We start from the raw sequence: 27,474 nt of genomic DNA on the forward strand, positions 1-27,474 counted from the left end.
TGTTACTCTGCTGCTGTAATCTGGCTCAAAAATTCTAGTTTTAATATTCAATATTATCAGATTGTGCTCTTGAGGAGGGTTACCTTTCTTGCCTTTGAATGTTACAAAAACATGTCTGTATTATAGGAATGTGACATTTTATTCTTACATTTATTTTAAAATTAAATCAGTTTGCACATAACTATTTTGAAATCATACTTCATGTATTTTTTGTATCTTCATTTCTGAGCAAAGCATTAATTGTTGCATGTCTCAGTTACTTTAATTCTGATACTAAAAGAAGCTAAAATTTAGACTGTTCACATGAAACTTCCAATCTCATATATTAGATTTTTAATAAATAGTTAACAGAAAAAATAAAACCATACATCCAGTTTACCTTATGTGGAAAACAGTGGTTCATTTAGGCAGGAATCACATTATGATGGCAGTTATTATTCAACCACTTAACAGCCAAGTAGACCACTTATTTTTTTTCTCTGAGTTGGAGTACTTGACGTTTTTCCTTCCATCTGTAAACATTTTAACAAAAAATGCTGACTGTGAAACCCCTGAGTTGGAAGTAAAAAAGCGTAGTGGACCTGGCATTTTCACACTTTGACAGATTCCGGTAATTCTTTGATCGGTTCGGCACAAATGACAACAGAACTGATAATGACTCTAAACACTGAAAACACAAACACACCCGTGGGATCTTGATGGGCTTGGGAGAGTCCCCACGATCTCCCAGGAGTCCAGTTGAGGGTCATATTTCTCAATATTCTGTAGGTAAGTCCCCTTTGAATCAGAATAGCCTCCTGTTACATAAATACAGTCATTTATAACCGCTGCCCCACACTCCATCCTCCTCTCCTTCATCACTGGCATCTGTCTCCACTCATCACTCTCTGTGTCGTAGCAGTCCGCCACAGTCGTCTGTCCACCCACAAGATACAGCTTGTTGTGGTGCGACACAGAACACAGGCCATACTCTGGGAAACAGGGGATTCAAATCAGAGACAAACTCAGCATGATTTTCATGCTGTCTCTTCCTCTGTTACTCACCTGGATGGGGACTTATTGTGAAGATACTCCACTCATTCACGTCTGGCCTGTAGACTTGGATTTTTTCATAGGTGCAGTTTCCTCGGTAACCATAGTGGCCTCCAGTCACATAGATTTTATCTCCCATTACACAGGCCGTGGCGTTTCCTACACCTTTAAAGGAAACAGAGGTCACACATGTAAATCAATCACTTATATTTAACTAATATAACTCATATTCAGTGGAAATGTGAGGATCAGACCTGTAAGGAGGCTCAGCTCCTAGACTTTGACAGTTTTGCTTATTTTAATTATTCAGTTTGGTGCTTTTATTTGTTTGTTCATCTTGAAAGCCATCAGCATAATGGAAAACACATTTCAATGCTATTATCTCCAATCATTATATCAAAGGTTTGAATCCAGGACATTTTACAGGTAACAATGCATCTCTACGGGTGCAGGTGGCCTAGTGGTTTGAGGCATCAGCCCAGATTTGAATCAGGCCTGTGGCACTGTCCTGCATGTTGCTCCCAAGCTCTCTCATCCCTGTTTCTGATTCTATCCACTGTCTTCCTCTATCAATAAAGGCATGAAAAGCCCCCAAAAACAACACCAAAAAACAATGCATCTCTATGATAAAGGTACTTCATTCCAGTACAAAAAACAGGCTTTTTTCCCAATGCTTAGGTGACGTTTTTGTGACGTTAACCCTTAGAGCTCAGGAGGTACGGATCTGTGCTGCAGGCACACTCCTTGTAAATTGATTGGTAACTTTTGGGCTGTAAGTCATAGACGTTAACTTGTTTTTTCCTATGAAAGCTCTGCATTGTGCCTTTACTGATTATGATCTTCATGCATTTGTAGCTCTTCCGAAACATTTTCTAGTAAGCCCAGAACTTGACTGGGGTCATTGTAGTATACAAGAAGTGACAAGTTTATAAAAACATTAATAACTTTTGAACCATAAGTTACAGATATTTACTCTGTTTTCCCCTGAAAGCTGACCTTTTTGTCGTTTATTTGTTGCACTTGATGTCTCCTTAGACCTAAAGGAAGCCATTCTTGCTAGCCTGGAACTTTAGTGACTTTCCAAGGTCTTGCAAGATTAAATCCACGTCATCTGATCTGATAATACGCATTCTTTTCTTACCCATTTTTAATCCATTTTCAATCTTTCACTTCGGCTGAATATCACGGGCATCGCCATATTGTTTACCTGCAATGCATTGTGGGAGGGGCTGTTGACCAGTGGCAAGCTGTTGGGTCTCTACTGCTCTGAGGAACAAATAATCATTTGACACAAATTAATCTACCTGCAAAAAAGCACATGGACTTTTTTGGTATATATGTAGATATTTGAAAAACCGTTAGTCACAGAATGTTTATTTTTTCACTGTTTTGTCCCCAAGAGATGGAGGAACAAGTCTGTGCGAAGAAAAGGTTTAGTCATTTTTGCTTACTGTGCGTTAGCAATAAAAATCTTTGAGTTTCAAATTCCAATTTGTTTTTTTTTTTCTTTTGTCTTTAGAGTCCTGTAACTTTTTAAAAATTCCAGTGACATTATTGTATTAGATATATTCTTAAAGTCCCAGTTGTCCTGGGGAAAAAAAAGCATGTATAGAGCTTGGCTGTGCACCACAGGGTTGATGTTTTACAAGCTTTTAAAAAGACAAAAAGTCCAGACGAGATATGATGGTTAAAAAAATAACTGAGTTCTAAGGGTTAATTAACTTACATTTAGGCTGCACACCTGTAAAGCTACTACTCTGCAACTTTTGTCAGTTTTGTGTTTTAATATTTAATCCTATATTACTTATGTCTATACCTGTGTTTTCCAACCATTTTTCCTTGTACCCCCCCATGTACCTAAGAAAAGTGAAGGCCTCCCAGGACCCAAGAGAGAAGAAAAATATAAACACTGCCACCAAAAATCAACAAAAATTTTACTTGTTTCACTGATAAACCCCAATAAAAGGCCTATGCATGCGTTTCTTATCAAAAGACCTTTGTATAAACTACTAAATAACTGCTTTATCATGGTTTTAGTCGGAATTTGCTAATCTTATTTTGGCAGCCTCAGAGCAGACAAAGCCAAAGGTGATCAGCCTCAAATGCCTGAACTGCAACTGCCACAAGGGGCGATTGTGATATTTTGGCTGCTTATTTATGTTGTCCATCACTGGGTTTGATACCAAAATGATGTGTTGTGATTTGTGGGGAAAATGAGCGGGAAACCGACCTATTGTTGTGCTTCTATGGCAGGAAAAATTTAACCATCAAAGCGCCTGAAGTGGAAAGTTGACAAGTGAAACAGGCACTTGATTCAAGAACGGACTGATGAGTGTTATCACACATCATTTTCACTAAAAATGACTGATGGATGGATTTCTGTAAAATGGATGCAAACATTAAGCCAACAATTTAAAGCCTATCAGGAGTTTTTGAAAGAACATATTTTTCCTCTGCACATTTTCTGATTTGAAAAATCTTCTGGGGGCCAGATGGGAACCTGTAGAGGGCCTGATGTGGCCCCCAGGCCACCAGTTGATGATCACTGGTCTATACTATATTCTTTAATAAAAATGGTGTTACTTCTTTTTTCTACTTCAGTGTTTCACACCTAATCAAATCCCTTGCATTCTGATTTAGAAACTGATCAGTGTGATGTGATGAAATGTTCAAGAGTATCTCAGTAATTTGCTGTCTCTGGTGTAATGATTCATGTCTCGCTCTGTATTTTGCATACCTTGGATCATTTTGGCCACAGGGAACCATTTCTTTTTCAGAGGATCATAAAATTCTGTCTCCTTTTCCGGAGCTCCTCCTCTGTAGCCTCCAACTGCATAAATACAGCCGTGCAAAGCCACAGAGCAGTGGTAGTATCTGGCTGTTATCATGGGACAGCCCTCTGTCCATTCGTCATCGTCACAGTTATAAACTGAAACCGTGTCCAGAGCCTCCACCGTGTTTGTCCTGTAACCTCCTGTCACATAGATATTTGCTCCAAGTAAGCTTACGCTGTAGCTTTCTCTTTCATGGTCAGGCATGTCTTTTCCTTGCACCCAGGTGTTGCTGATGGGATCCCATATGTGGACTTCACAAAGAGGGTGCCAGTAGTATCCACCAACTATGTACATGCTTGATGACATCTTTCTGCATGCAGACACCTCCTTTCCATTTGACCTTAAAGCCTGATTGATCAGTGTTTTCAATTTACCTTCACTGTGCAGCAAACTCTGTCCATGCACCTCTAAAGCAGCCTTTAAGTAAACTTCATCCAAGTCCAGATGGATGCAGCGCAGCAACTCTGCAGCATGGTGCACATGGTTATCCAAGTCATGGGTTACCCATTTAACTACGGCATCTATCAACACCTCATCCCTCTGCACGGTGAGGCTCTGAGCTGCCAAGACTGATCTAATCCTCTCATAATCCAGCTCCAGGAACTCCTCCTGCAGAATGAGCTCTGTAAAGCAGCTCAGCATCACCCTGCGGGCTTCCCTCTCCAGGCTGGTACACAAATGCAGCTGTGCAAAAGCGTGCATCCCTAAGCAGTTCCCCACATCCAGGAGGCGAATGAGAAACTCCTCGCATGCTCGTTTCACAGAGAGGAACTGCAGGAGGTCTGCAGCCTCCAGCAGGCTCTGCACGTTGGTTTCAGTGATGCACACCTGAGCCGTGTACACATAGTTCACCAGAGCACCCAGGACAACACAGTCCACCCCTGTCAGCTTTATGACACTGTTGGACCTCTCCATCATATCAGCTGTGAACATGACTTTGAAATAGGAACTGCGGGCTGACAGCAGAGCCTTGTGACAGTGGAACACCTGTCCAGACTCTCCACATTGCAGAGAAACGTCCGTGAAGAGGCCATCCACGTAGAAATGCCTGAGAGCATCCAGGAGCTCTGCTGCATGGTCTCCATCACAGAAGTCGTATGTGTAGATCTCACTCTGGGTATGTGACATTGTTTCTGCAGGGATGACACATGCCAGAGCTCAAATAACCTGCAGTATTGAAAACAAAGCAATATCAAGGTGTCCCCTTCCCATTCATAATTGATTGCAATGCGAATGCCCTTTTAATGACCTTTTAACTCAAAACAAAAGGCTTTAAATGGCTGGAAACACAAAAGGCTTACCTTTAACCTCGTTTTCATGAGTGACTCGTGCTGTCCACAGACATTCGGCCCTGTCTTCTCTTTGCATGCTCCCTTCAAAAACACATGAATCTTAATTTAGCTCCTGCAGGACAGTCGCACGCTGCTCGATCCTATTTTGGTATTCCTGCGTCTCGTCCATCCCCCTCCTCCTCCTCTCCTACAGCAGGTCCTTGACAAAACCAAGCGACCATTCAGAGGAATCACCCTCAACACAACAACGCGATTTTTTTTCCTCCCTGGGTCTAAATATAACCTCCATCCACACATAGTCTCGTGATGCATTCACGGACGGCACACTAGTTTACACAGGCGGCGGAGGAGCAACGTTAACAGAATACAAATCTAATAGAAATGAGCATCGCCTTTAGAGCAGCTCGACATGAAGCCAGTGCTCCCCATTCATGTTTTCCTCCTTTTCTTGTCGTTGCCATGGCATTTTGAACTCAATTCCAGGGTGGCCAAAGCTTTACCTAATCCTGACAAGGATTACCAGCACACAGCTCGATATTCATGCTGCACGAGACCACAGACCACATGAGCCGCTTTCTGGTCGTTTTATAGAAAATAGGATGGAATTTAAGCTTGCACGAGACAGTTACAAGGCTTGAAACGTTAGATAAAATCAATTAAATGTGCTTAATAACTAATTCAGTGTGGTTCTTTCAATGAAAGTTGGACTTAAAGCTCTTGTGAGGAATTTATAGCAGGTGATGAAACAAGGTTGAAATAGTTCTGATGCCAAAAATGATAAAAACAACAACTAGCATTATTTTTAGAACTCGTTCTTAATTGTATAATTATCAGAACGGCGAAACGGTGTTTTTCTAAGCGTTAACCTCGGGATTTCTGTACTGTAATTTCGCTATTCTGCATCTAAAACGTTTTTGTTTCATGTTATATTTTTATACTGTCTTGAATACAGGGTTACTGACTTCCTGTTTGGATAGCGACCTGCTTTTATTTTGAAAGAGGAACTCTAGGTAACTCAAGGATAATGACGTGAACTTTATCAAGGAAAAAAGGAATTTGTCATGGATTGGGAAGGAAAAATGGGGAACCGTTAAAATGAGATGTTTGTGCCTCGTGGTTACGTTGAATGCTAGCCTGCATCCCGGCTAACAGTTATTTTATTTTCGAGCTGAAAAGTGCATCAGACTATTATTGGGTACTGTTGTCATTACATATTTACACCACATTTAACCCCATCTTAACCACTTCTTCTTCCCATTTTAACCGCTTTTTAAGATTTAAGTTTGCCCAATTTTTGCCTTTTTTTAACCGCGGTGTTTTACCGACCAGTTTTGCCACTTTAAATCATTTCTTGGCATATTTCAATGCTTTTCATTACTTTTTCTGGCCATTTTTGCCACTTCAAACAAATTGCTGCAATTTTTTCCCCCATTACTTCTTTTAAAATCCAGTTTCACCATCTTTTACACCCATTTTTGCTTCTTTAACCAATTTTTTTGTCACTTGTGATACATTTTCACCATTCTCTCTGTAGGTTTTTGCGTCTATTAACCAATTTTCCCCACTTTTAACACGTTTTTACACTTTTATATTTTTGCTACTTTAAAATCACCATTTCACCCGCTTTCCTGCCTATTTCTGCCACTTTTAACCAATTTTTGCTACTTTTAAAATCCTGTTTCACCAAATTATCTGTCAATTTTTGCCTTTTTTTTGCTGCTTTCTAACCCCATTGTACCACTCTTTATCCAATTTTTGCCATGTTCAAGCCTTATTTGCAACTTTCTGCCTAATGATGCCGCTGTTGACTCATTTTTGCCATTATTTACCCTTTTTCATCAATTTATGTTAATTTTTACATTTACACCAAATCACAGTTACCCCCATTTTCGCCATTTTAAAATTATTTTTGCCACTTGTGTTGCCTTTTTCACCATTTTTCATGCCAATTTTTGCCTCTATTAACCAATTTTACCCACTTATAACACTTTTTTTCACACTTTTATATTTTTGCTGCTTTTAAATTCCCATTTCACCACCTTTCTTGCCCATTTTTGCCACTTTTAACCAATTTTTACTATTTTTAAAATCCAATTTCACTAAATTGTCTGACCATTTTTGCAACTTTCTGCCTAATGATGCCTCTGTTGACCCATTTTGCCACTAATTAACCCCTTTTCACCCATTTATGTGCTCATTTCTGTTTGTTACTCCCATTTTTGCCACTTTAAAACTATTTTTCGACATTTGTGACACCTTTTTCTTTTTTTCTGCTAGTTTTTGCCACTTTAGCCTATTTTGTCACTTATCACCAATTGTTGTTGCTTCTAAAATCCCATTTCACCAAATTTTCCATTAATTTTTGCCACTTTCTAATCCCATTCACTACTCATCACCCAATGTTTGCCATGTTTAAGCCATTTTTGCAACTTTCCGGCTAATGATGTCTCTCTTTACCCATTTTTACCACTATTAACCCATTTTCACCAATTTATGTGCTAATTTTTACAATTTTAACCAATTCTTACTATTTGTTACTCCCACTTTCATCATTCTAAAACTGTTTTTGCCACTTGTGATGCCTTTTCACATTTTCTTCTGCCAGTTTTTGCCTCCATTACCCTGTTATTGCTCATGTCCACCCAGGGGGTCCTAGCTTCCACTTTCAGAGCCGCAGATCATTATTACTTGTACAAACAACCAGATTTAGTTAATTTCCATAGATACAATAATGGGAGTCTCTGTGGGAATTTGTGTTTGGCATCATTTTTCAAAGAATAATTTTCAGGTTTTTAATGTCTTTATTCATGTCAGTGGACAGAGTTAGAAACAGGGTTGAGAGTGAGGAATGACATGCCGGAAAGGGGCCACAGGCCAGACTCGCACCTTGGCTGCCCAAGTACATGGGGTGTGACCATGTAAATAAAATCTATATTCATTGTCTATGTAGAAATCTATATTAGCTTCTATGTTTCATGACAAGATAAATCTCTTCACAGAAGCCTTAGAAATGGCATTTTATTTTTTGTATCAGATGTATTCAGCCTGTGCGTTTCTGTTCAAACTAAAGAGGTCAGAGTGTCAAGTGAATTAAAAAAGGAATACTCGGCTGCCAGATGTGGAGTCTTACAGTGGTTTTATTAAGTCTTACATCTTGAACTCAAACAACATACTAACCAGCAAGCAGTACCCTTTCATTCAGATGTACTCAAAGTGCATGTAAACCATCTAAACAGTGGAATGTTATCAAAAGTTCAACTTCTAAACAAGTTGTTAGTTGTAAACACAGGGACCAGGTTGGGTCATTAAGGTTGGACACCCTTGAGGACACAGAGATTTTTTTTCCTTCTACAGCAGCTGTTCTTTAAATGGTGAGCTGTGCCGCCTCCTTCACCAGAGGCTTTAAGGCGCCGAGGTCACGCAGGAGGGAGGAAACCCCCACACAGAACCACAGATCCCCGGTGCGGTCTGCAGGAGCAGTGAAGGACTCGATCTCCACTCCCTCAGAAGCCAGACATCCTAAACAAAGAACCACAAAGAAGAGAAAATAGGTGTGATTTGGAGTAGAAAAAAATCCCTCCGCTTTGTCCTAAGAGGTCATAACTCAAACCAACCGTTCATCAAAATGAAGATTCAAAACCAGCAATGATAGAGCGCCAACACCTCAACCATAACTATCAACTTCAGCTTCTTTTACCAAGTACCAATTTGTCTTCATGTTTCATGGCTAGTCTGAAGCACGTCCAATTTGTGTGCAGCCACAAAAGAGACATTTGGGCTTAGATTTATGTGCTTTGTAAAATTTACTTACAAAAATGAAGGGCATATATGCATATTTTAAAACAAGTAAAAGCAGATTTCAAACAGGAAGTAGATGACATCTCACATTACAATAAAAAATCAATACAAATATGGAAATTTAATTGATGTGACGAAACAATATATAGCAGAATTCTTTGAAAAAAAAAACAGCAGAGCATTTTATCTGCCTTTGGTTTCTCTTGTTTAAGCTCAGAGGTGTCTGTGATTGAAGCTTCAATTTCACATCTTTCTATTAAAACTGGAAACAAAGGATCATCAAATATATTTTATTTGTTACATTAAACTACAAACTATTATTATTAATATTATTATTATTATTAGCCTAACACACGGATGTCCAAACTAGGGCCCGGGGGCCAAATGTGGCCTGTGGCCCACTTTTGGTTGGACCTCAGCAAATTCTAAACATTAAATGAAGTACGGCCCGCATTTAAACGTGGAGCTTGATTGTATCTTACTTTTTTGTTTCAGCACAAGGCAGTGCTACCATGCTATTTTGGTAAACGAACATTTTGACAAGAAGACTTTATAGATTTGAGTTTTTTGTGACTAAATGAGGACAACCCTGTAAATGGAAAACACATTGGCAACCAACATAATAGCAATATTTTGATATATAATGCCCTGATGGATTATGATGCAGTATCGATGGTGTTTTAGGGGCTGAACCAGCAGTAGCCAGGGCTGACCAGGGCCCCCTGAAATATGTCTGGCCTTCCTAAAATCCTTAAGATGACTGGCTATTTGCCTTGTCATCCATTAACTAGTCATTTAAGCAAACCCAATAACTAAGCATATTTTAACCACCATAAGACTGGCTTTGCTAACTTTACAATCCTCAAGATGAGGCATATGAAAGTGGCCCCACCATCCTTATATATATTTTTGTATGCGACCCCAGTGGAAAAAGTCTGGACACCCTTGGACTAACATATCTGCTGCATTTTTTTTAACTGTTTTTTTTTTGTGCGTGTTGTGTTGGTAGTGACTGGGGAGGGGTTGTTTTTATTATGTGTTTCTGTAAGAATAAATTTTTTTATTTCACATTTAATATCACTATTATCCATGCTTGTTGAATTTATGTTAAACTGAGATGTAGGTGTCAGCTGCTCTAATGTGAACTAATATCTGGTTGTTTTTTTAATGATCATTCATCGCTGCAATTTTGTTATTATATGAAAATTTCAGTCAAAAATCAGGAGTAAATGGGTCAAAGAATTAGATGGACTTGAGAGATAGAATAGAAAAAAAAAATAATTACATGAATTCAAATATAGGGTTTTTTTTCTCTTTCTTTTTTTATCTGTTTATTTTTTGTTGTATTTTTTGTGTCCTCTATTTACCTTTAATTTTCCCACTCTTTTGACTTTAATATGTAGGAAAAGTGTTTAGATATGGCAGGATGAAAGAAATGACTGATGAAACTTAATAACATGTATGTTAAAGCCTGAATCAGAGAATTAATAAAAAAAAATCTTGAGTAAAAAGTCTTGTATTTTGACAAATTACATGTCAAAGAAATACCGTAAACCCTCAAATAAAGACCAGGACCTTTACTTACAAAACTGATGAGAGTACCAGGCCTTTATTAGATGGAGGGTCTTTATTTGGAGCCAGGCCTTCATTTCTGATTATCACATAGAAGTATAATTGTTGATATCTATATTCTCATAGAAAGGTAATGTAATGTTAATTTAATAGCAATAGCCTAAAATGAAATATATTTTCAAGTCAGGAGTTACATAATAACTAAACAATATCAAGATGATCAAATTAAATATGAATATTCTCTTTTATTTTCTAGCCGAGGGTTTGCTAAATAAATTTTAATTCAGCTAACAGCTGCGTCTTTCTCCCTCTTTTTCTCATTCTTGTATTTTCTCATTCAGAAAGAGTAGTAACGTTTAATTAATCTTCTAACATTTTAATTCTGTCTTGCCTACAGGCTGCTCTGATTTGTTTTATATGTCTGATTAAGATAGACTCCATTTTCTGTTTTCACACCAAGTGTTTCAACTTGCACAATTCTTGTTGAATGCCTTTCAACAGCATAAGAGGACACTTTATATTTGACTTAAGAAAACTAAAGCCGTGTTTCTATCAGTGGGTCCGGTTTGATTCAGTTTGGTTTAGTATGGTTTGGTACGCTAAACCCCCAAATAGTTTGCGTTTCCACAGACACCCGTGCTCTCACTTGGGTGGGCGGGGCTGTAAAAGCATGCATGTCACAGACAGCGCGAGTCTGCTGTTCCAGCTGCAGAGTTATAGAAAGGATGAGTGACAGAAATCAGTCAGGAATAAGCAGTGAACAGCTTTATTTCAGCTGAAAGTGCTTTTTAAAAAATAACTACATCTTAATGATGTTAACCGCTGTCAGTTAAGATCCTCAGCTGATGGAATATGTGTACAGAGACGGTTTGAGTTGTAACGCTACGTTTATATGTGAATATACCTATTCTAGAACAGTTTATACGAAAAACATGAAAGTTTAGAGCTGTACTGTGAGAATTTGCCACATTAAAAATAAAGTAAAAGTTCAGCTGGTGTTAAAATCAAGGTAGATTAAGTCAGAAATCCGGGGTGCGCTGATCTCGTTTTAAAATAGTCTGCAGCCCGAAGTTTTACGAGTCCATTTAACAACCATAGAGTGATGTTTTCACAGGTTATCTAATTTAAGACGTAGAGTAATAACTAGTTACAGATAAAAGTGAACTGTTCTAAGGCTTCATATTCACAAAACTTCTGCATTAATTTAGGTTCTCATCCATCGCGGATGGATCAGGCTGATGTGAGCCTTTGGGCTCGGCTTTGTGTTCTTAAAATCATCCAGATAAACATCAGGAAACTTGATTTGTGGCCAGATACCAATATCCACAGACTAGGAAACAGTTTGGATCTCCGTTGAGTCCAAATATTTCCCATTTAGGCAGATATTGGTCCATTTTTCTCCTGTTTTTGTCTGCTTCTCACAGTGCAGACTTCCGTGTTTGAAGCCCAGAGGCGAGCAGCTGAGTCGCGCGCTGACGTAACGTCAGTGCAGCCCCATAGTTGTGTGCGTAGCTCCACCTTTTTTGGTACGGTTAGGTAAGATTGGCACCCCTACGGAAGGGTGCCGAAAAGTGGGATGGTACGGGTCGTTTTTTTGGGACCCTTTCTCTATGGAAACACCAAAAAAAGTGTGCCGTACCGCACCGAACTGAGCCGGACCGCTAAGTGGAAACGACCTAAATAGCTGCTGTCTAATAAGAAGTAAAAGGTCTAATAGCCATTGAGCAACACTGTGTTAACATTTGATCTGTTTCTGTCTGATATGTACTGTGATGAGTTGCTCTTGTCATTGTTTGATTGCTCTTATTTGTTTTGTATTTCAGTGTCTTGTACGTCTGTGAGGGCTGGGCACCTCTTTTGGTTTATGGCACAATGAAATAATAATAAATAAACTAAAAACTAAACTCTTACCAGCCACTGAGGACAGGAGATTAGGATTTGCAGAGGCCTTGAAGAACAGCAGATTTCCAGTGAGAGAGACCGGCTGTCTGAACACACTGTCACTCAGCTCCAGCAGCACGGGAACACCACCCTGAACCGAACCACAGGCTTTGTAGCTGCAACCATTTGACATGATCTCCACCCTACAGAGCCCGCTGGAAGCCTCGTTTGAAGCACAGTGGCTCTGGTTTACCTGCAGAGTCAGTTGACATGGTTATGAAATTAACTAAAAAAAATACACATTTTCATTTTAATGCATTTTCCTAAATAAGTTGCTGCTGTACCGTGATTCCAGACTCCTTGGCAAGGCTCAGCACGTTTATGAGGTTCGGGTAGCAGCCAGATTTCTGATTCAGAAGGCCGACCAGGACTGAAGAGGTCATGTAACCAGTGGAGGACTTCATGCAATCACCTGGTTTCAGAAAATAGTTCAGTATTGCCATTAAGCAAAATAATGGATTTTCAAAAGATCTCCTGACAGCAGAAAGCATCTTCCTAAGTGTAAATACAGTTGCAGTTTCACAATCATACCACCAGAGGGAGAAAGGGCACCATTAAAATACTGCACTCCAAACCTATCCACCCTCTCCTTTTCTAATCATTGTTTACTAAAAACTGGTTGGACCAGTGGTTTTTACCTTGAGTGGTGATTTGGACATGACTGAACGGTTTCTCTGCAGTAGTGCATGACTGCAGCACAGCTCCAACAGCTTCACCAAGTTTGATCAGCTGGTGGGATTCCTGTGAGAATGTGCTTGCCATAACCTGAGCATTTACCTGTAAGATAATGGTAGAGACATAGGGAAGGTGAGGTTTTAGGAGAGGAATGTCACATATTGATTCTTCTTTTAACTGAAGATTTCTTGCTCATATTGCTACTGACCTTAAATGATCAATCTTAATGCATCTCTTGCCCATAATAACTATCTGATCTTTTTATCCCTTATGAAGCATTTACAGTTTACATACTTTTCCCAGAACCAAGCAGGGCAAGGCAGCTTTAAGTTTCTACCACACCTTAAGGTGCTGCTGCTTTCCCAAAAGTTCACGCTCATCTCATCTTAATTTGAACACCTCATTTAATTCAATATAATATTCTTTTTGAATCAGTCTAATATTATATCTGCTTTGCAACTAACCCTTATTTGCAATATAATCTTAATGATAATTGCACATCACAGCAAATTTTATCAATATCTTTTTTATTTTGTCTTTGGTCAATTTTTTTTTTAAATTCTAATTTATTGTTTTAAATGCCTTCTTTTTTAGCTCTGTAGGCACTTTAAATAGCTATATGCATATATCCTCCTAAGACCCAGCATGCACATACGAGGACATTACATGTTTGCTTCCCTACAACAAAGTAGTAATTTCCGCTATTAGAATTTTTGAGATTTTTGTCCGGAATGTCCATTTTAGTGTACGTAATTTGCTTGAAATGTTGGGATGCATTGTTTTTTTGGATATTGTAGGGACTTTTCTTGGATACTAGCAAGTAAAAAATGTAACAAATTTATTAGACCACCACCCAAAGTAAGGTTTATGCCACAGCTGCCCTAAATTAACAACATTGGTAATTACCAAAATCATTTTTGATGTTTCTGCAATGGTTAATACACTAATATGTAGAACCTCTTTAACCCAAATGATATTTTTAATGCTAAAATATAATTATTATTGTTATCCATGATAACTGATTTACCAAAAAACTGAAGAAATAGTAAAGCACATTATTATTTCTTGATTAATATGTCAAATTACAGTTATTTACTTGCATTCCTGAACAGAAAAATTAGTTTTAGTGCTTGAATGTTATGCTTGATTAATTTCTGAGTTCTCAGAGAAGCCCAGTGAGCTGGCTCAGATTTGGGTCTAAAAAGGTGAATTCAGTTTGAAATTCCTCATTCCTGTTCAAAATGGTAAAACGTTTTTAGTTTTAGTTTTTAGTTTTAAAAAAGTTTTGAAAGATTTCTAAAATATTTATGTTTTCTCATTTTTATGACAGGTGGTCTAATAAATTTGTTAAGCACTGTATGTCGGTAAATTCTGGAGAATTTGGGTAAATTTGCTTGAATTTTTGTTTTTGCATTTTTTTGGAAACTGGAAGATTTATTTGTAAATGTTGGGTAGTTGAATTAGGAACTTCAGGGAAATTTTAGGGAATTTATTTGGATGTTTGCATCATTTTCATGAAATTCTGGAGAATGCATTGGTAATTTTTTTCAGAATTTGTTATGAAATTTAAGGTTGAATGTTCTTAGATATTTGGGGGATTTGCTTGAAAATGATCATGAATTTGCATGTAATTTTGAGGGATTTTTTTAAAAGGACTATTTAGGCTTTCTGATAAAGCTTCAATAAAAGATTAGATTATTATTTAAAGGAATTTTGGGGTACTTTTTAAAGTTTTTTCTTTTGGTTTTTGGAGAGAAAACCTTTCCATTAAATTCCTGTTCAAAAACCCGGCCTGATGTTTTAACTCATCAGACCCTCCTTATCCCAAATAATAAGGAAAAACTCAAAATGCTTTTCAAACAAGGGCTCAGGTCTTCGGAGGATATGGTGCTCCATAATTTAAGCTGCCTTGCCAGTTCCTTCGACTTAGAGGAAATACAGTGATGATTCACACTAATAATAAAACTTAGTTTGACTTCTAAAGTCTACTCAGAGTGGAACTTACCGCTCCAATCAGCTTCTTGCCATTCACCATGTCCACAATCTGCAGAGCAATGTCCTCCCCACAACGAGCCTGAGCCTCCTTGGTGCTGGCTCCCAAGTGAGGACAGCTGATGACGTTAGGATGGTCCACCAATGAGCGGTCTTTAGGAGGCTCCTGCAAAACACACAAAAGTCTATATATGATTTACAGAATCCCTTGTTTTAAGATTAAATTGAGCTTTTAGGCAGGTAGAGAGAGTGAGAGAAGAAATGTACAAGTCTAGCCTGACTGTAGCCCTGTAGATGTGCACCTGCTCTACTACCTGAGCTAAACTGGCACCCGACATCTTCTTTTAGAGCAACATGTGCTAAATAACAGTTTAATTTGTAAAGTAAACTTCCATACTGCCATAAAGTGGCTTGTGAAGAGAATCTGACTATGTATGAGAGGTATCTAGACCGTGGATGCTTTCAAATAACACCTAAAGTCCTTCCTCTTTAAGGAGGCTTTTAATTTACTTTAAGTACTCTTTTTAAATTTTTATGTTTGTACTGTTCCTTTTTACTGTGTGCTTGCAGCACTTTGAGATTTCTTGAAATAAAAAGTGTGTTATAAATAAAATTTATTATTATTATTATTATCATTATTATTATCTTACCTCAACGAAGACATCCAGCCCTGCTCCTCCACACTGTCCCGTCTGCAGAGCTCTGAGGAGAGCAGCTTCATCAATGATGCCTCCTCGCGCACAGTTCACAACCTTAACTCCCGTCTTGCATTTAGCAAATGTTTCATCATTAAGCAAACCTTTTTGGAAAAACAGATAAAAAATCCATCATGAAGTGACACTTTAAGACAGATATATAATGAAGAAAACCTGCGGATAACCCACCAACAGTAGAGGGCATCAGGGGAGTGTGGACAGTGATGTAGTCGCACAGTGGCCATAGCTGCTCCAGAGACATCTGCTCCACGCCCCAGCCGGCTGACACTTCAGGAGGAGTGATTGGATCATAACCTATAGTCTGAGAAAAGAGGAAATCTGTCAGCTTTACAGAGACAATAACTCACATAGAAATGTAAGCACTCACTGTTGTCTTGTATAATCTGCTACTCACTCTCATGCCAAATGACTGCATTCTTGAAGCGACTTCCTTTCCTATTCTTCCAAGTCCAACAATGCCAAGCACCTTTCCGTACAGCTCTGCACCCATAAACTGTAAATCAGAAACAAAAACAAAGATTAAAAGCTGCACAAAAACCCTGAGGTGTCACATTTGATCAGCAATGACGGGCCGGACAGTGGAGGCAATCATGCAGCAGTAACTGCTTTGTCTGCACAGTCTTTCAAACACAGGCACAAACCATAATCTGTGCTGACCTTTTTGCGATCCCAGTTGCCCTGCTTCATCGACATTGCAGCTTGAGGCACATGTCTGCAAAACAGCACAGAGGCACAAAGGTAACATTTCAGTGGTTCACCACGAAGTAAGTAAGTAAATAAAAAGAGGCCTGAGCATGTAGCTCATAAAAACATGACTCTTCCTGCCTTGAAAGACTCATCAGGAGAGCACATGTCAGCTCCGCAGCACTGATCGTGTTGCCACTCGGCGTGCTGCAAAAACAAGCCACAGTTAATGACCAGGGTAAGACACAGTGAAATTTATTTTGATTCAGCACTAATCAGAGACTTACTTCATGACAATAATACCCTTTTTGGTGGCAGCATCAACGTCCACGTTGTCCACACCAGTCCCAGCTCTCCCAATAATTTTGAGGTTATCAGCAGCATTGATGACATCAGCGGTTACCTTTGTTGCAGATCTTACAACAAGGCCGTCATAATTCTAGGATAAGGAAAGCAAACTGTAAGCCCACAGATTCACTATGTGACAATTACCTTTCTGGTAATTAAATTTAAAGACCCTGTAAAGTGAAATCTGAAATTTGTGTCTTAACACTCTAGATATGCTGGAGTAAGGTTGCTGTAAACATGCAAAAACACTGAGATCTATGTGTGACCGGATTTTTTTCGACCATTACAACGTTTTTCACCTCTTTCCAGGTTGGGTTTAATGTGGGCGGGGCAAATATGTGGGCTGGTGATATACAGCACTATAATATAAAATAACAGAGCAGTTCATGTCAGTGCAGTCTGTTGTTAGCTGATGTTACTGCCTTTATTGAAAGTTAAGTCAGTTCTGGGACCCAGCCAAACTGGGGCCCATGGAGGTCAGCAAAACCATGGTCCATTGTGAAATTAAGCCTTGAAAACCATGTTTTATATTTGACCTGAATAACAACCACTCTTATCAACGAGACGAATATCTTTATTTGTTCATTTGTGTAGTAAAATTAAAATAACTTTTGTTAAAAACATAATTAAAACAAGTTAAAATTGCTAAAATTGGTTAATAGCGGCAAAAAATTGATTTTTGGGTTAAAGTGGCAAAAACAGGCACAAAAAGTGGTAAGAGGGGATTAAAAAGTGGCTGAAATGGCTTTTAAGTGCAAAAAATTGGTGGAAATTTGGTGGAATGGGATGAAAGTTTGATAAACTGGCAAAAATTGGTTAACTGTGGTTAAAATGGGCAAAAAGGTTTGTAAAAAGTGATGGATAGAGGCAATAATGGGTCAACAGAGGCAACATAAGGTAAAATTGGCAAGAAATGGTTTAGAAGTGGCAAAAACAGGCAGAAAAAAATCATGGAAAGGGTTTAAAATGGACAAAAATGGGTTTTAAGTAGCAAAAATGTTCTAAAATTGGCAAAATTAATAAAAAGTGATGAAAAAAGGTTGACATTTGGGGAAATTGGTGTAAAGTTGAAACAGTGTAATTTTAAGAATATTCTTTGTTTTTTAAGGCATCTGGTGACCCCCTTAGAGTGTTTCACGACCCCCAAGGGTGTCCCGACCCCAAGGTTGAGAACCACTGGTCTATGAAACACTGAAAGTATCATAACAGAGATTTGAGCCAGAAAACAGAATTTGTCCCTTCTCTGGCACAGAGCCAGGCAGCTGCAATTTGATGATAAGGTCAACGTAGGTCAAAGGGCAGGCCAATGGCATGAGTTTTTTCCTCCATTCGTACTGTAACATTTTTAAATTTAAGAGGATCGCATTTCTCCTGGGTGGGCGTGGCTTCGGCTCATTCAGACACGCCCACACTATCCCGGAGCAGATTTTACTGCTTCATTTTTCATGATTATGTAGCTTAATTTTATAAACGTAGAGATGTTTAATCTGACAGAAATTTAACCTGGGGGATCATAACACAGTGACCTGTCATACAAAAAAACTAAATACTGATTTATTTTTCACTTTACAGGGTCTTTAATTTATCACTTTTTTTCTTGATACAACAATAAAAACCAGCAAATTAAAGTTCTTGTGAGGAATTTTTCAGTCCGCATCAAATTTGGCGTCCCCTGTGGATAACGGGTTGATTCTTCTGTCGTTGCTGGGTTTTTTTACATGTAGCCTATATGTTGTTGTTTTATCTAACCAAAAAAAATCTTATTATGCTTCCTCTTTAGTCAAATGTTTGATTTGTTAAGAATAAATGCCTTGAAAAATGAAAAAAAAAAAAACCTTGTCTGACACCTACCCTGTGGCATCGGTTTTAGACATTAAAAATCCTACAGAGACAGTCAATATATATGCTGATGATGGCCTTGTTTGCTTTCAATGATCATTAAGCATCTAAGGCATTAATTTTGGTCATTTCCACAGCCAGTCAAAAAAGTCTACATTGGTGCTTTAAGGGAATTTGAACCATGATATAAACCTCCTGTGTCTGAGTTTCCTTATTAAACATAAGGTCAAAAAAATCTAACCAAAGAGCTGGTCTCTGGTGGGCTTTTCCTTGTATTATATTCATTTTCTTCCTTGTTGTATTAATGCAGTCAGGACTCTAAAGCAGAATTCTCTACTCGACCACAGCCCCCTGAAAAAGAAGGGACACTGGTGTGGTTCATTTGCTGCATGAAAGCAAACAAATCCTTACAAATGCATGTGTCAGCAGAGCTGTCTCCCGGTCAGAGAAAGTGATCCACAGCCTATACAACAAGATTATTCAGTAACTGCTGTCACAACCATGTGTCTCAGCTTATTACTCTGAACATTTTCTCATGCTGGGAAGTGAAGGGAAGTAAAGCCAGAGGTGTGATTGGCTTGTGTATATTTTGGCAGATACAGAATAGGTAGTGGGTTAAAGGGAGCACCAGAAAAGTAGCTTTATTTTAATACTATTGAGAGAGAATCTTTTGGTCCAGCGTCCTATCTGTGACTATTTCTGACAGAATAGGTCCAGTCACAGCTTTAAATTTTTTTGTTTTTTTTGTTTACATGCTTAAAAATCCACTTAATTGAAAAAGTCTTCATAGTGTGTGCCTTGTCTACTCGTTTTTTAAGAGCAACCACAAATATGAAACAAACCAAAACCAAATGGGTCCCATTCTTTAATTCAACTGTCACAGGGTGCCAGAACATCAAACTTCCATTAAATAAGCACCTTCGCAAGGCTTAATGTGACATATTCTGCTCTCCGGTGGCTGGATGGCTCAATGGGTTAGCCTGCTGACTTTGGTCTGAGAGATTGATGGTTTAAATTCAAGTCAGTGTAAAATCCATATCCTGTATGCTCAAAACAAGAGTCAATAGCAGCAGCAAAATAAGCCGTTTGGCATTGGCAAGATTTGGCAAATTTTTCATGGGCGCAACCCACATAATCAGCTCTGCTGCTCATCCCACAAATGCATGATCCTTACAAATGTTGCACCATTTAAAAGGGAAATAAACTTTCCAATGGTACAAGATTTATTCCCAAGAAGCACTGTACTAAGTTAAGCACTTTATCTATAAAATGTAACTTGAATCACTTCGGTAATAATGACAAATTTAATGTCTTAACCGCACTCAAGGTGTATGAGTAATTTATCCATTCACTGTAGTTCAAATACTGTAAGAAAAGCTCACTGTGGTAAAATGCATCACCTCTTATCCACATGTGAACTAATTTATCTATAAAATGTAACTTAAATTTCTTCGGTAATAATGACAAATTTAATCTATTAACCACACTCAAGAAGTATGAGTAATTAATCAATTCACTGTAGTTCAAATACTGTAAGAAAAGCTCACTGGGGTAAAATACCTCACCTCATATGCACATTTGCACTAATCAGTCTATTAACTGTAACTTAAATTCCTGCAGTAATAGTGACTAATTTAATCTATATACCGTACTCAAATACTATTAGTTAATCTTTTCACTGTAGCTCAAACTTCACTGTTTAAAAAGCTCACTGTGGTAAAATGCCTCACGTCATATGCTCATTTGCACTAATTCATCTATTAAATGTAACTTAAATCTCTTAGGTAATAATGACCAATTTAATCTATTTACCATACTCAAGTAGTATGAGTAATTTATCTAATCACTGTAACTCATGTACGGTAAAAAGCTCACTGTGGTAAAATGCCTCACCTCATATGCACATGTGCACTAATTAATCTATAAACTGTTACTTAAATCTCTGTTGTAATAAAGACTAATTTAATGTATTAACTGCACTCAAATAGTATGAGTAATTTATCTTTTCACTGTAGCTCAGACACTGTAAGAGAGCTCACTGTGGTAAAATGCCTCCCCTGCACTAATTTATCTGTAAACTGTAACTTAAATCTCTTCGGTAATACTGACCAATTTAATCTATTTACTGCGGTAATAGTGACTATTTCATATATTTACCATACTAACTACTAATTTAATCTATGTACTGTACAACAGTAGTTTAATCTTTTCACAATATTCAAATGCTTCAAGTCATAACTCTATTCACCATAACTCAAATACACTAAGAAAGCTCACTGTGGTAAAATCCTCTCTTCATAAGCATACTTGCACTTATTAACTATCTTAAGTGATACTTTCTACCTCATGTAAACCTGCCTACATGCTTGCATATTTCATACTTCTGATTATGTCTAGTCAGCATTTGTTGCACATATTGAAACCCACTAACAATGCACACATACTTTTATTCTAGAAAAATGCTAACAAAAGCTTGTAGTTTTTCACATCTTATTTTTTTCTCTATAAAACTCAAATTTCCTGTGATCTAACTTTTGCACAGTTGTCGTTCTTATACAGGCTTAAATATATATTAGCTTTAAATCGTTAAAGGTTCATTTGTGTTCTTCTGCAGAATAATTTGTTATTTCTGTGTAAAATTTCCTATTTGTTCTTGGCTCAACTACCTAAATTTAGGTGTGGTAGCGTTGTTTTGGAGACTTGAAAGCACAAGTGTGTTGGATTTAATGGCACAGAGTTGGTAACAAATCCCTCCCTTTTCAAGCTTGTAGACTGGGAGAAGCAACTGTAGCAGCAGAAATGTGAAAAGCCAGAGTTAATTCTGCTGTCCTCTGGATTTCAAGGGCTCATTGCAACACATTTAAAATATAGTATTTTCTATTTGTTATATATCAATATATCTTTTGTGCTCTAGTCTGTTAGGGGGTATCTACAGGGGGGGTCACTGGGCCAGAGCAGGGCCCAAATCATTTATTCCCACAGTGCAAATAAATACAAGTTCCTACTTCCTTATCTGTCGCATCTGATTCATACAATAGGGGACATTGTTTCTGCTCCATACGCATCCTGTGCAAATGTAACTTAAATCTCTTCAGTAATACTGACCAATTTAATCTATTTACTGCGGTAATAGTGACTATTTCATATATTTACCATACTACTAATTTAATCTATGTACTATACAACAGTAGTTTAATCTTTTCACAACATTCAAATGCTTCAAGTCATAACTCTATTCACCATAACTCAAATACACTAAGAAAGCTCACTGTGGTAAAATCCTCTCTTCATAAGCATACTTGCACTTATTAACTATCTTAAGTGATACTTTCTACCTCATGTAAACCTGCCTACATGCTTGCATATTTCATACTTCTGATTATGTCTAGTCAGCATTTGTTGCACATATTGAAACCCACTAACAATGCACACATACTTTTATTCTAGAAAAATGCTAACAAAAGCTTGTAGTTTTTCACATCTTATTTTTTTCTCTATAAAACTCAAATTTCCTGTGCTCTAACTTTTTGCACAGTTGTCGTTCTTATACAGGCTTAAATATATATTAGCTTTAAATCGTTAAAGGTTCATTTGTGTTCTTCTGCAGAATAATTTGTTATTTCTGTGTAAAATTTCCTATTTGTTCTTGGCTCAACTACCTAAATTTAGGTGTGGTAGCGTTGTTTTGGAGACTTGAAAGCACAAGTGTGTTGGATTTAATGGCACAGAGTTGGTAACAAATCCCTCCCTTTTCAAGCTTGTAGACTGGGAGAAGCAACTGTAGCAGCAGAAATGTGAAAAGCCAGAGTTAATTCTGCTGTCCTCTGGATTTCAAGGGCTCATTGCAACACATTTAAAATATAGTATTTTCTATTTGTTATATATCAATATATCTTTTGTGCTCTAGTCTGTTAGGGGGTATCTACAGGGGGGGTCACTGGGCCAGAGCAGGGCCCAAATCATTTATTCCCACAGTGCAAATAAATACAAGTTCCTACTTCCTTATCTGTCGCATCTGATTCATACAATAGGGGACATTGTTTCTGCTCCATACGCATCCTGTGCAAATGTAACTTAAATCTCTTCAGTAATACTGACCAATTTAATCTATTTACTGCGGTAATAGTGACTATTTCATATATTTACCATACTAACTACTAATTTAATCTATGTACTGTACAACAGTAGTTTAATCTTTTCACAATATTCAAATGCTTCAAGTCATAACTCTATTCACCATAACTCAAATACACTAAGAAAGCTCACTGTGGTAAAATCCTCTCTTCATAAGCATACTTGCACTTATTAACTATCTTAAGTGATACTTTCTACCTCATGTAAACCTGCCTACATGCTTGCATATTTCATACTTCTGATTATGTCTAGTCAGCATTTGTTGCACATATTGAAACCCACTAACAATGCACACATACTTTTATTCTAGAAAAATGCTAACAAAAGCTTGTAGTTTTTCACATCTTATTTTTTTCTCTATAAAACTCAAATTTCCTGTGCTCTAACTTTTTGCACAGTTGTCGTTCTTATACAGGCTTAAATATATATTAGCTTTAAATCGTTAAAGGTTCATTTGTGTTCTTCTGCAGAATAATTTGTTATTTCTGTGTAAAATTTCCTATTTGTTCTTGGCTCAACTACCTAAATTTAGGTGTGGTAGCGTTGTTTTGGAGACTTGAAAGCACAAGTGTGTTGGATTTAATGGCACAGAGTTGGTAACAAATCCCTCCCTTTTCAAGCTTGTAGACTGGGAGAAGCAACTGTAGCAGCAGAAATGTGAAAAGCCAGAGTTAATTCTGCTGTCCTCTGGATTTCAAGGGCTCATTGCAACACATTTAAAATATAGTATTTTCTATTTGTTATATATCAATATATCTTTTGTGCTCTAGTCTGTTAGGGGGTATCTACAGGGGGGGTCACTGGGCCAGAGCAGGGCCCAAATCATTTATTCCCACAGTGCAAATAAATACAAGTTCCTACTTCCTTATCTGTCGCATCTGATTCATACAATAGGGGACATTGTTTCTGCTCCATACGCATCCTGTGCAAATGTAACTTAAATCTCTTCAGTAATACTGACCAATTTAATCTATTTACTGCGGTAATAGTGACTATTTCATATATTTACCATACTAACTACTAATTTAATCTATGTACTGTACACAACAGTAGTTTAATCTTTTCACAATATTCAAATGCTTCAAGTCATAACTCTATTCACCATAACTCAAATACACTAAGAAAGCTCACTGTGGTAAAATCCTCTCTTCATAAGCATACTTGCACTTATTAACTATCTTAAGTGATACTTTCTACCTCATGTAAACCTGCCTACATGCTTGCATATTTCATACTTCTGATTATGTCTAGTCAGCATTTGTTGCACATATTGAAACCCACTAACAATGCACACATACTTTTATTCTAGAAAAATGCTAACAAAAGCTTGTAGTTTTTCACATCTTATTTTTTTCTCTATAAAACTCAAATTTCCTGTGCTCTAACTTTTTGCACAGTTGTCGTTCTTATACAGGCTTAAATATATATTAGCTTTAAATCGTTAAAGGTTCATTTGTGTTCTTCTGCAGAATAATTTGTTATTTCTGTGTAAAATTTCCTATTTGTTCTTGGCTCAACTACCTAAATTTAGGTGTGGTAGCGTTGTTTTGGAGACTTGAAAGCACAAGTGTGTTGGATTTAATGGCACAGAGTTGGTAACAAATCCCTCCCTTTTCAAGCTTGTAGACTGGGAGAAGCAACTGTAGCAGCAGAAATGTGAAAAGCCAGAGTTAATTCTGCTGTCCTCTGGATTTCAAGGGCTCATTGCAACACATTTAAAATATAGTATTTTCTATTTGTTATATATCAATATATCTTTTGTGCTCTAGTCTGTTAGGGGGTATCTACAGGGGGGGTCACTGGGCCAGAGCAGGGCCCAAATCATTTATTCCCACAGTGCAAATAAATACAAGTTCCTACTTCCTTATCTGTCGCATCTGATTCATACAATAGGGGACATTGTTTCTGTTCCATACGCATCCTGTGCAAATGTAACTTAAATCTCTTCGGTAATACTGACCAATTTAATCTATTTACTGCGGTAATAGTGACTATTTTATATATTTACCATACTAATTACTAATTTAATCTATGTACTGTACAACAGTAGTTTAATCTTTTCACCATATTCAAATGCTTCAAGTCATAACTCTATTCACCATAACTCAAATACACTAAGAAAGCTCACTGTGGTAAAATCCTCACTTCATAAGCATACTTGCACTTATTAACTATCTTAAGTGATCCTTTCTACCTCATGTAAACCTGCCTACATGCTTGCATATTTCATACTTCTGATTATGTCTAGTCAGCATTTGTTGCACATATTGAAACCCACTAACAATGCACACATACTTTTATTCTAGAAAAATGCTAACAAAAGCTTGTAGTTTTTCACATCTTATTTTTTTCTCTATAAAACTCAAATTTCCTGTGCTCTAACTTTTTGCACAGTTGTCGTTCTTATACAGGCTTAAATATATTTTAGCTTTAAATCGTTAAAGGTTCATTTGTGTTCTTCTGCAGAATAATTTGTTATTTCTGTGTAAAATTTCCTATTTGTTCTTGGCTCAACTACCTAAATTTAGGTGTGGTAGCGTTGTTTTGGAGACTTGAAAGCACAAGTGTGTTGGATTTAATGGCACAGAGTTGGTAACAAATCCCTCCCTTTTCAAGCTTGTAGACTGGGAGAAGCAACTGTAGCAGCAGAAATGTGAAAAGCCAGAGTTAATTCTGCTGTCCTCTGGATTTCAAGGGCTCACTGCAACACATTTAAAATATAGTATTTTCTATTTGTTATATATCAATATATCTTTTGTGCTCTAGTCTGTTAGGGGGTATCTACAGGGGGGGTCACTGGGCCAAAACAGGGCCCAAATCATTTATTCCCACAGTGCAAATAAATACAAGTTCCTACTTCCTTATCTGTCGCATCTGATTCATACAATAGGGGACATTGTTTCTGTTCCATACGCATCCTGTGCAAATGTAACTTAAATCTCTTCGGTAATACTGACCAATTTAATCTATTTACTGCGGTAATAGTGACTATTTCATATATTTACCATACTAACTACTAATTTAATCTATGTACTATACAACAGTAGTTTAATCTTTTCACAATATTCAAATGCTTCAAGTCATAACTCTATTCACCATAACTCAAATACACTAAGAAAGCTCACTGTGGTAAAATCCTCACTTCATAAGCACACTTGCACTTATTAACTATCTTAAGTGATCCTTTCTACCTCATGTAAACCTGCCTACATGCTTGCATATTTCATACTTCTGATTATGTCTAGTCAGCATTTGTTGCACATATTGAAACCCACTAACAATGCACACATACTTTTATTCTAGAAAAATGCTAACAAAAGCTTGTAGTTTTTCACATCTTATTTTTTTCTCTATAAAACTCAAATTTCCTGTGCTCTAACTTTTTGCACAGTTGTCGTTCTTATACAGGCTTAAATATATTTTAGTTTTAAATCATTAAAGGTTCATTTGTGTTCTTCTGCAGAATAATTTGTTATTTCTGTGTAAAATTTCCTATTTGTTCTTGGCTCAACTACCTAAATTTAGGTGTGGTAGCGTTGTTTTGGAGACTTGAAAGCACAAGTGTGTTGGATTTAATGGCACAGAGTTGGTAACGAATCCCTCCCTTTTCAAGCTTGTAGACTGGGAGAAGCAACTGTAGCAGCAGAAATGTGAAAAGCCAGAGTTAATTCTGCTGTCCTCTGGATTTAAAGGGCTCACTGCAACACATTTAAAATACAGTATTTTCTATTTGTTATGTTCTTCACTAATGAAGGCATGTGTGGAGAATATATTCATTTTCTGAAAACAAACAAATCCCAACATATCTTTTGTGCTCTAGTCTGTCAGGGGGTATCTACAGGGGGGTCACTAGGCCAAAACGGGGCCCTAGTCGTTTATTCCCACAGCGCAAATAAATACAAGTCCCTACTTCCTTATCTGCCACGTCTGATTCATACAGTAGGGGACATTGTTTCTGTTCAATACGCATCCCGTGCACCATGCTGCTGAAAGCCTGCAGCGTGTGGTCCTCAGAGTGATGGGAGACTCGGTAAAGTCTGGGATGAGTTGCATCAGCTTTACAAGGGGCGGTACTACCATTACAGTCCGGTCACCTCAGCCTGGCTAAACGTGTGCAGGGCTCACAGACAAAAGCGTCAACTACACTATCTAAAACCACGAATAAAGCACAGTGAGTGCAAACATCTTTTCATTTAACTTTCTATTAAGAAAACAAGTGCTTCTGGGCTTTAGCTTCACAAACACTCCCCCAAGACAAGTGCAGGGGTAAAAAAAAACCACGAGCTCTCACAATGATGCTAGCATAAGCGTCCAAACTTTCTGTTGCGTAGAGGAAATTAAAAGCACAGAATTCACGTGAAATTCATTGAGCATCACTGAGTGACAACCTCACCTTTATTTCCGCGATTAATTCATCTTTCTTCATGTTCTGTTTCTCCGTCACCCGGATGCCATTTTCCTCCAGAATGGCCCTGCAGCGGGGGTCCACACTTTCACTGATTAACACGGTCCTGATGCAGATAGGGGCCATCTTGATAGCTGTGTAGGCAAAGTGGTGCTGCTAGTGGTGCTGCTGATGCTTCGGCTGGAGTGATGTGATGGACACGGGAAGTTAAT

At 37.7% G+C, this 27,474-nt stretch overlaps 2 protein-coding genes across 3 annotated transcripts; both read right to left on the bottom strand.

Annotated features, from left to right (window-relative positions):
• Positions 1 to 212: 212 nt before the first annotated feature.
• klhl23 (kelch-like family member 23) lies at positions 213 to 5,232 on the bottom strand. 2 transcript variants are annotated; one of them, XM_041807575.1, is made up of 4 exons: positions 5,168 to 5,232; positions 3,770 to 5,033; positions 1,045 to 1,197; positions 213 to 971 (listed from the first exon to the last, which is right to left on the bottom strand). In XM_041807575.1, exons 2-4 carry the CDS (start codon positions 4,992 to 4,994, stop codon positions 661 to 663), a joined length of 1,689 nt encoding a protein of 562 aa, XP_041663509.1. In that variant the 5' UTR covers positions 4,995 to 5,033; positions 5,168 to 5,232; the 3' UTR covers positions 213 to 660. The 2 variants fall into 2 exon arrangements, with proteins under 2 accessions (XP_041663509.1, XP_041663508.1); XM_041807574.1 differs by having other exon boundaries at positions 3,770 to 4,999; positions 5,168 to 5,225.
• Positions 5,233 to 8,277: 3,045 nt separating this feature from the next.
• phgdh (phosphoglycerate dehydrogenase) lies at positions 8,278 to 27,474 on the bottom strand. The gene is made up of 12 exons (XM_041807364.1): positions 27,251 to 27,474; positions 16,824 to 16,975; positions 16,678 to 16,743; positions 16,510 to 16,564; positions 16,247 to 16,345; positions 16,021 to 16,153; positions 15,787 to 15,935; positions 15,150 to 15,302; positions 13,108 to 13,246; positions 12,754 to 12,881; positions 12,440 to 12,662; positions 8,278 to 8,677 (listed from the first exon to the last, which is right to left on the bottom strand). The coding sequence occupies exons 1-12, from the start codon at positions 27,386 to 27,388 to the stop codon at positions 8,523 to 8,525; spliced, it is 1,590 nt and encodes a 529-aa protein (XP_041663298.1). The 5' UTR covers positions 27,389 to 27,474; the 3' UTR covers positions 8,278 to 8,522.

This window comes from Cheilinus undulatus, linkage group 15, assembly GCF_018320785.1.
Source record: "Cheilinus undulatus linkage group 15, ASM1832078v1, whole genome shotgun sequence".
Taxonomy (NCBI): domain Eukaryota; kingdom Metazoa; phylum Chordata; class Actinopteri; order Labriformes; family Labridae; genus Cheilinus; species Cheilinus undulatus.

Bases quoted from the DNA above. Each gene is read 5' to 3' on its own strand.
- klhl23 (XM_041807575.1), bottom strand. From the start codon at position 4,994: ATGTCACATACCCAGAGTGAGATCTACACATACGACTTCTGTGATGGA. The intron at 1,198-3,769 runs GTATGCAAAATA...TTTCCTTTAAAG, and splicing joins TGTGGCCAAAATGATCCAAG to GTGTAGGAAACGCCACGGCC. The intron at 972-1,044 runs GTGAGTAACAGA...CCTGTTTCCCAG, and splicing joins CACAATAAGTCCCCATCCAG to AGTATGGCCTGTGTTCTGTG.
- phgdh (XM_041807364.1), bottom strand. From the start codon at position 27,388: ATGGCCCCTATCTGCATCAGGACCGTGTTAATCAGTGAAAGTGTGGAC. The intron at 15,936-16,020 runs GTGGGTTATCCG...TTTTCCAAAAAG, and splicing joins CCTGATGCCCTCTACTGTTG to GTTTGCTTAATGATGAAACA. The intron at 13,247-15,149 runs GTAAGTTCCACT...ATTATCTTACAG, and splicing joins GCAAGAAGCTGATTGGAGCG to GTAAATGCTCAGGTTATGGC.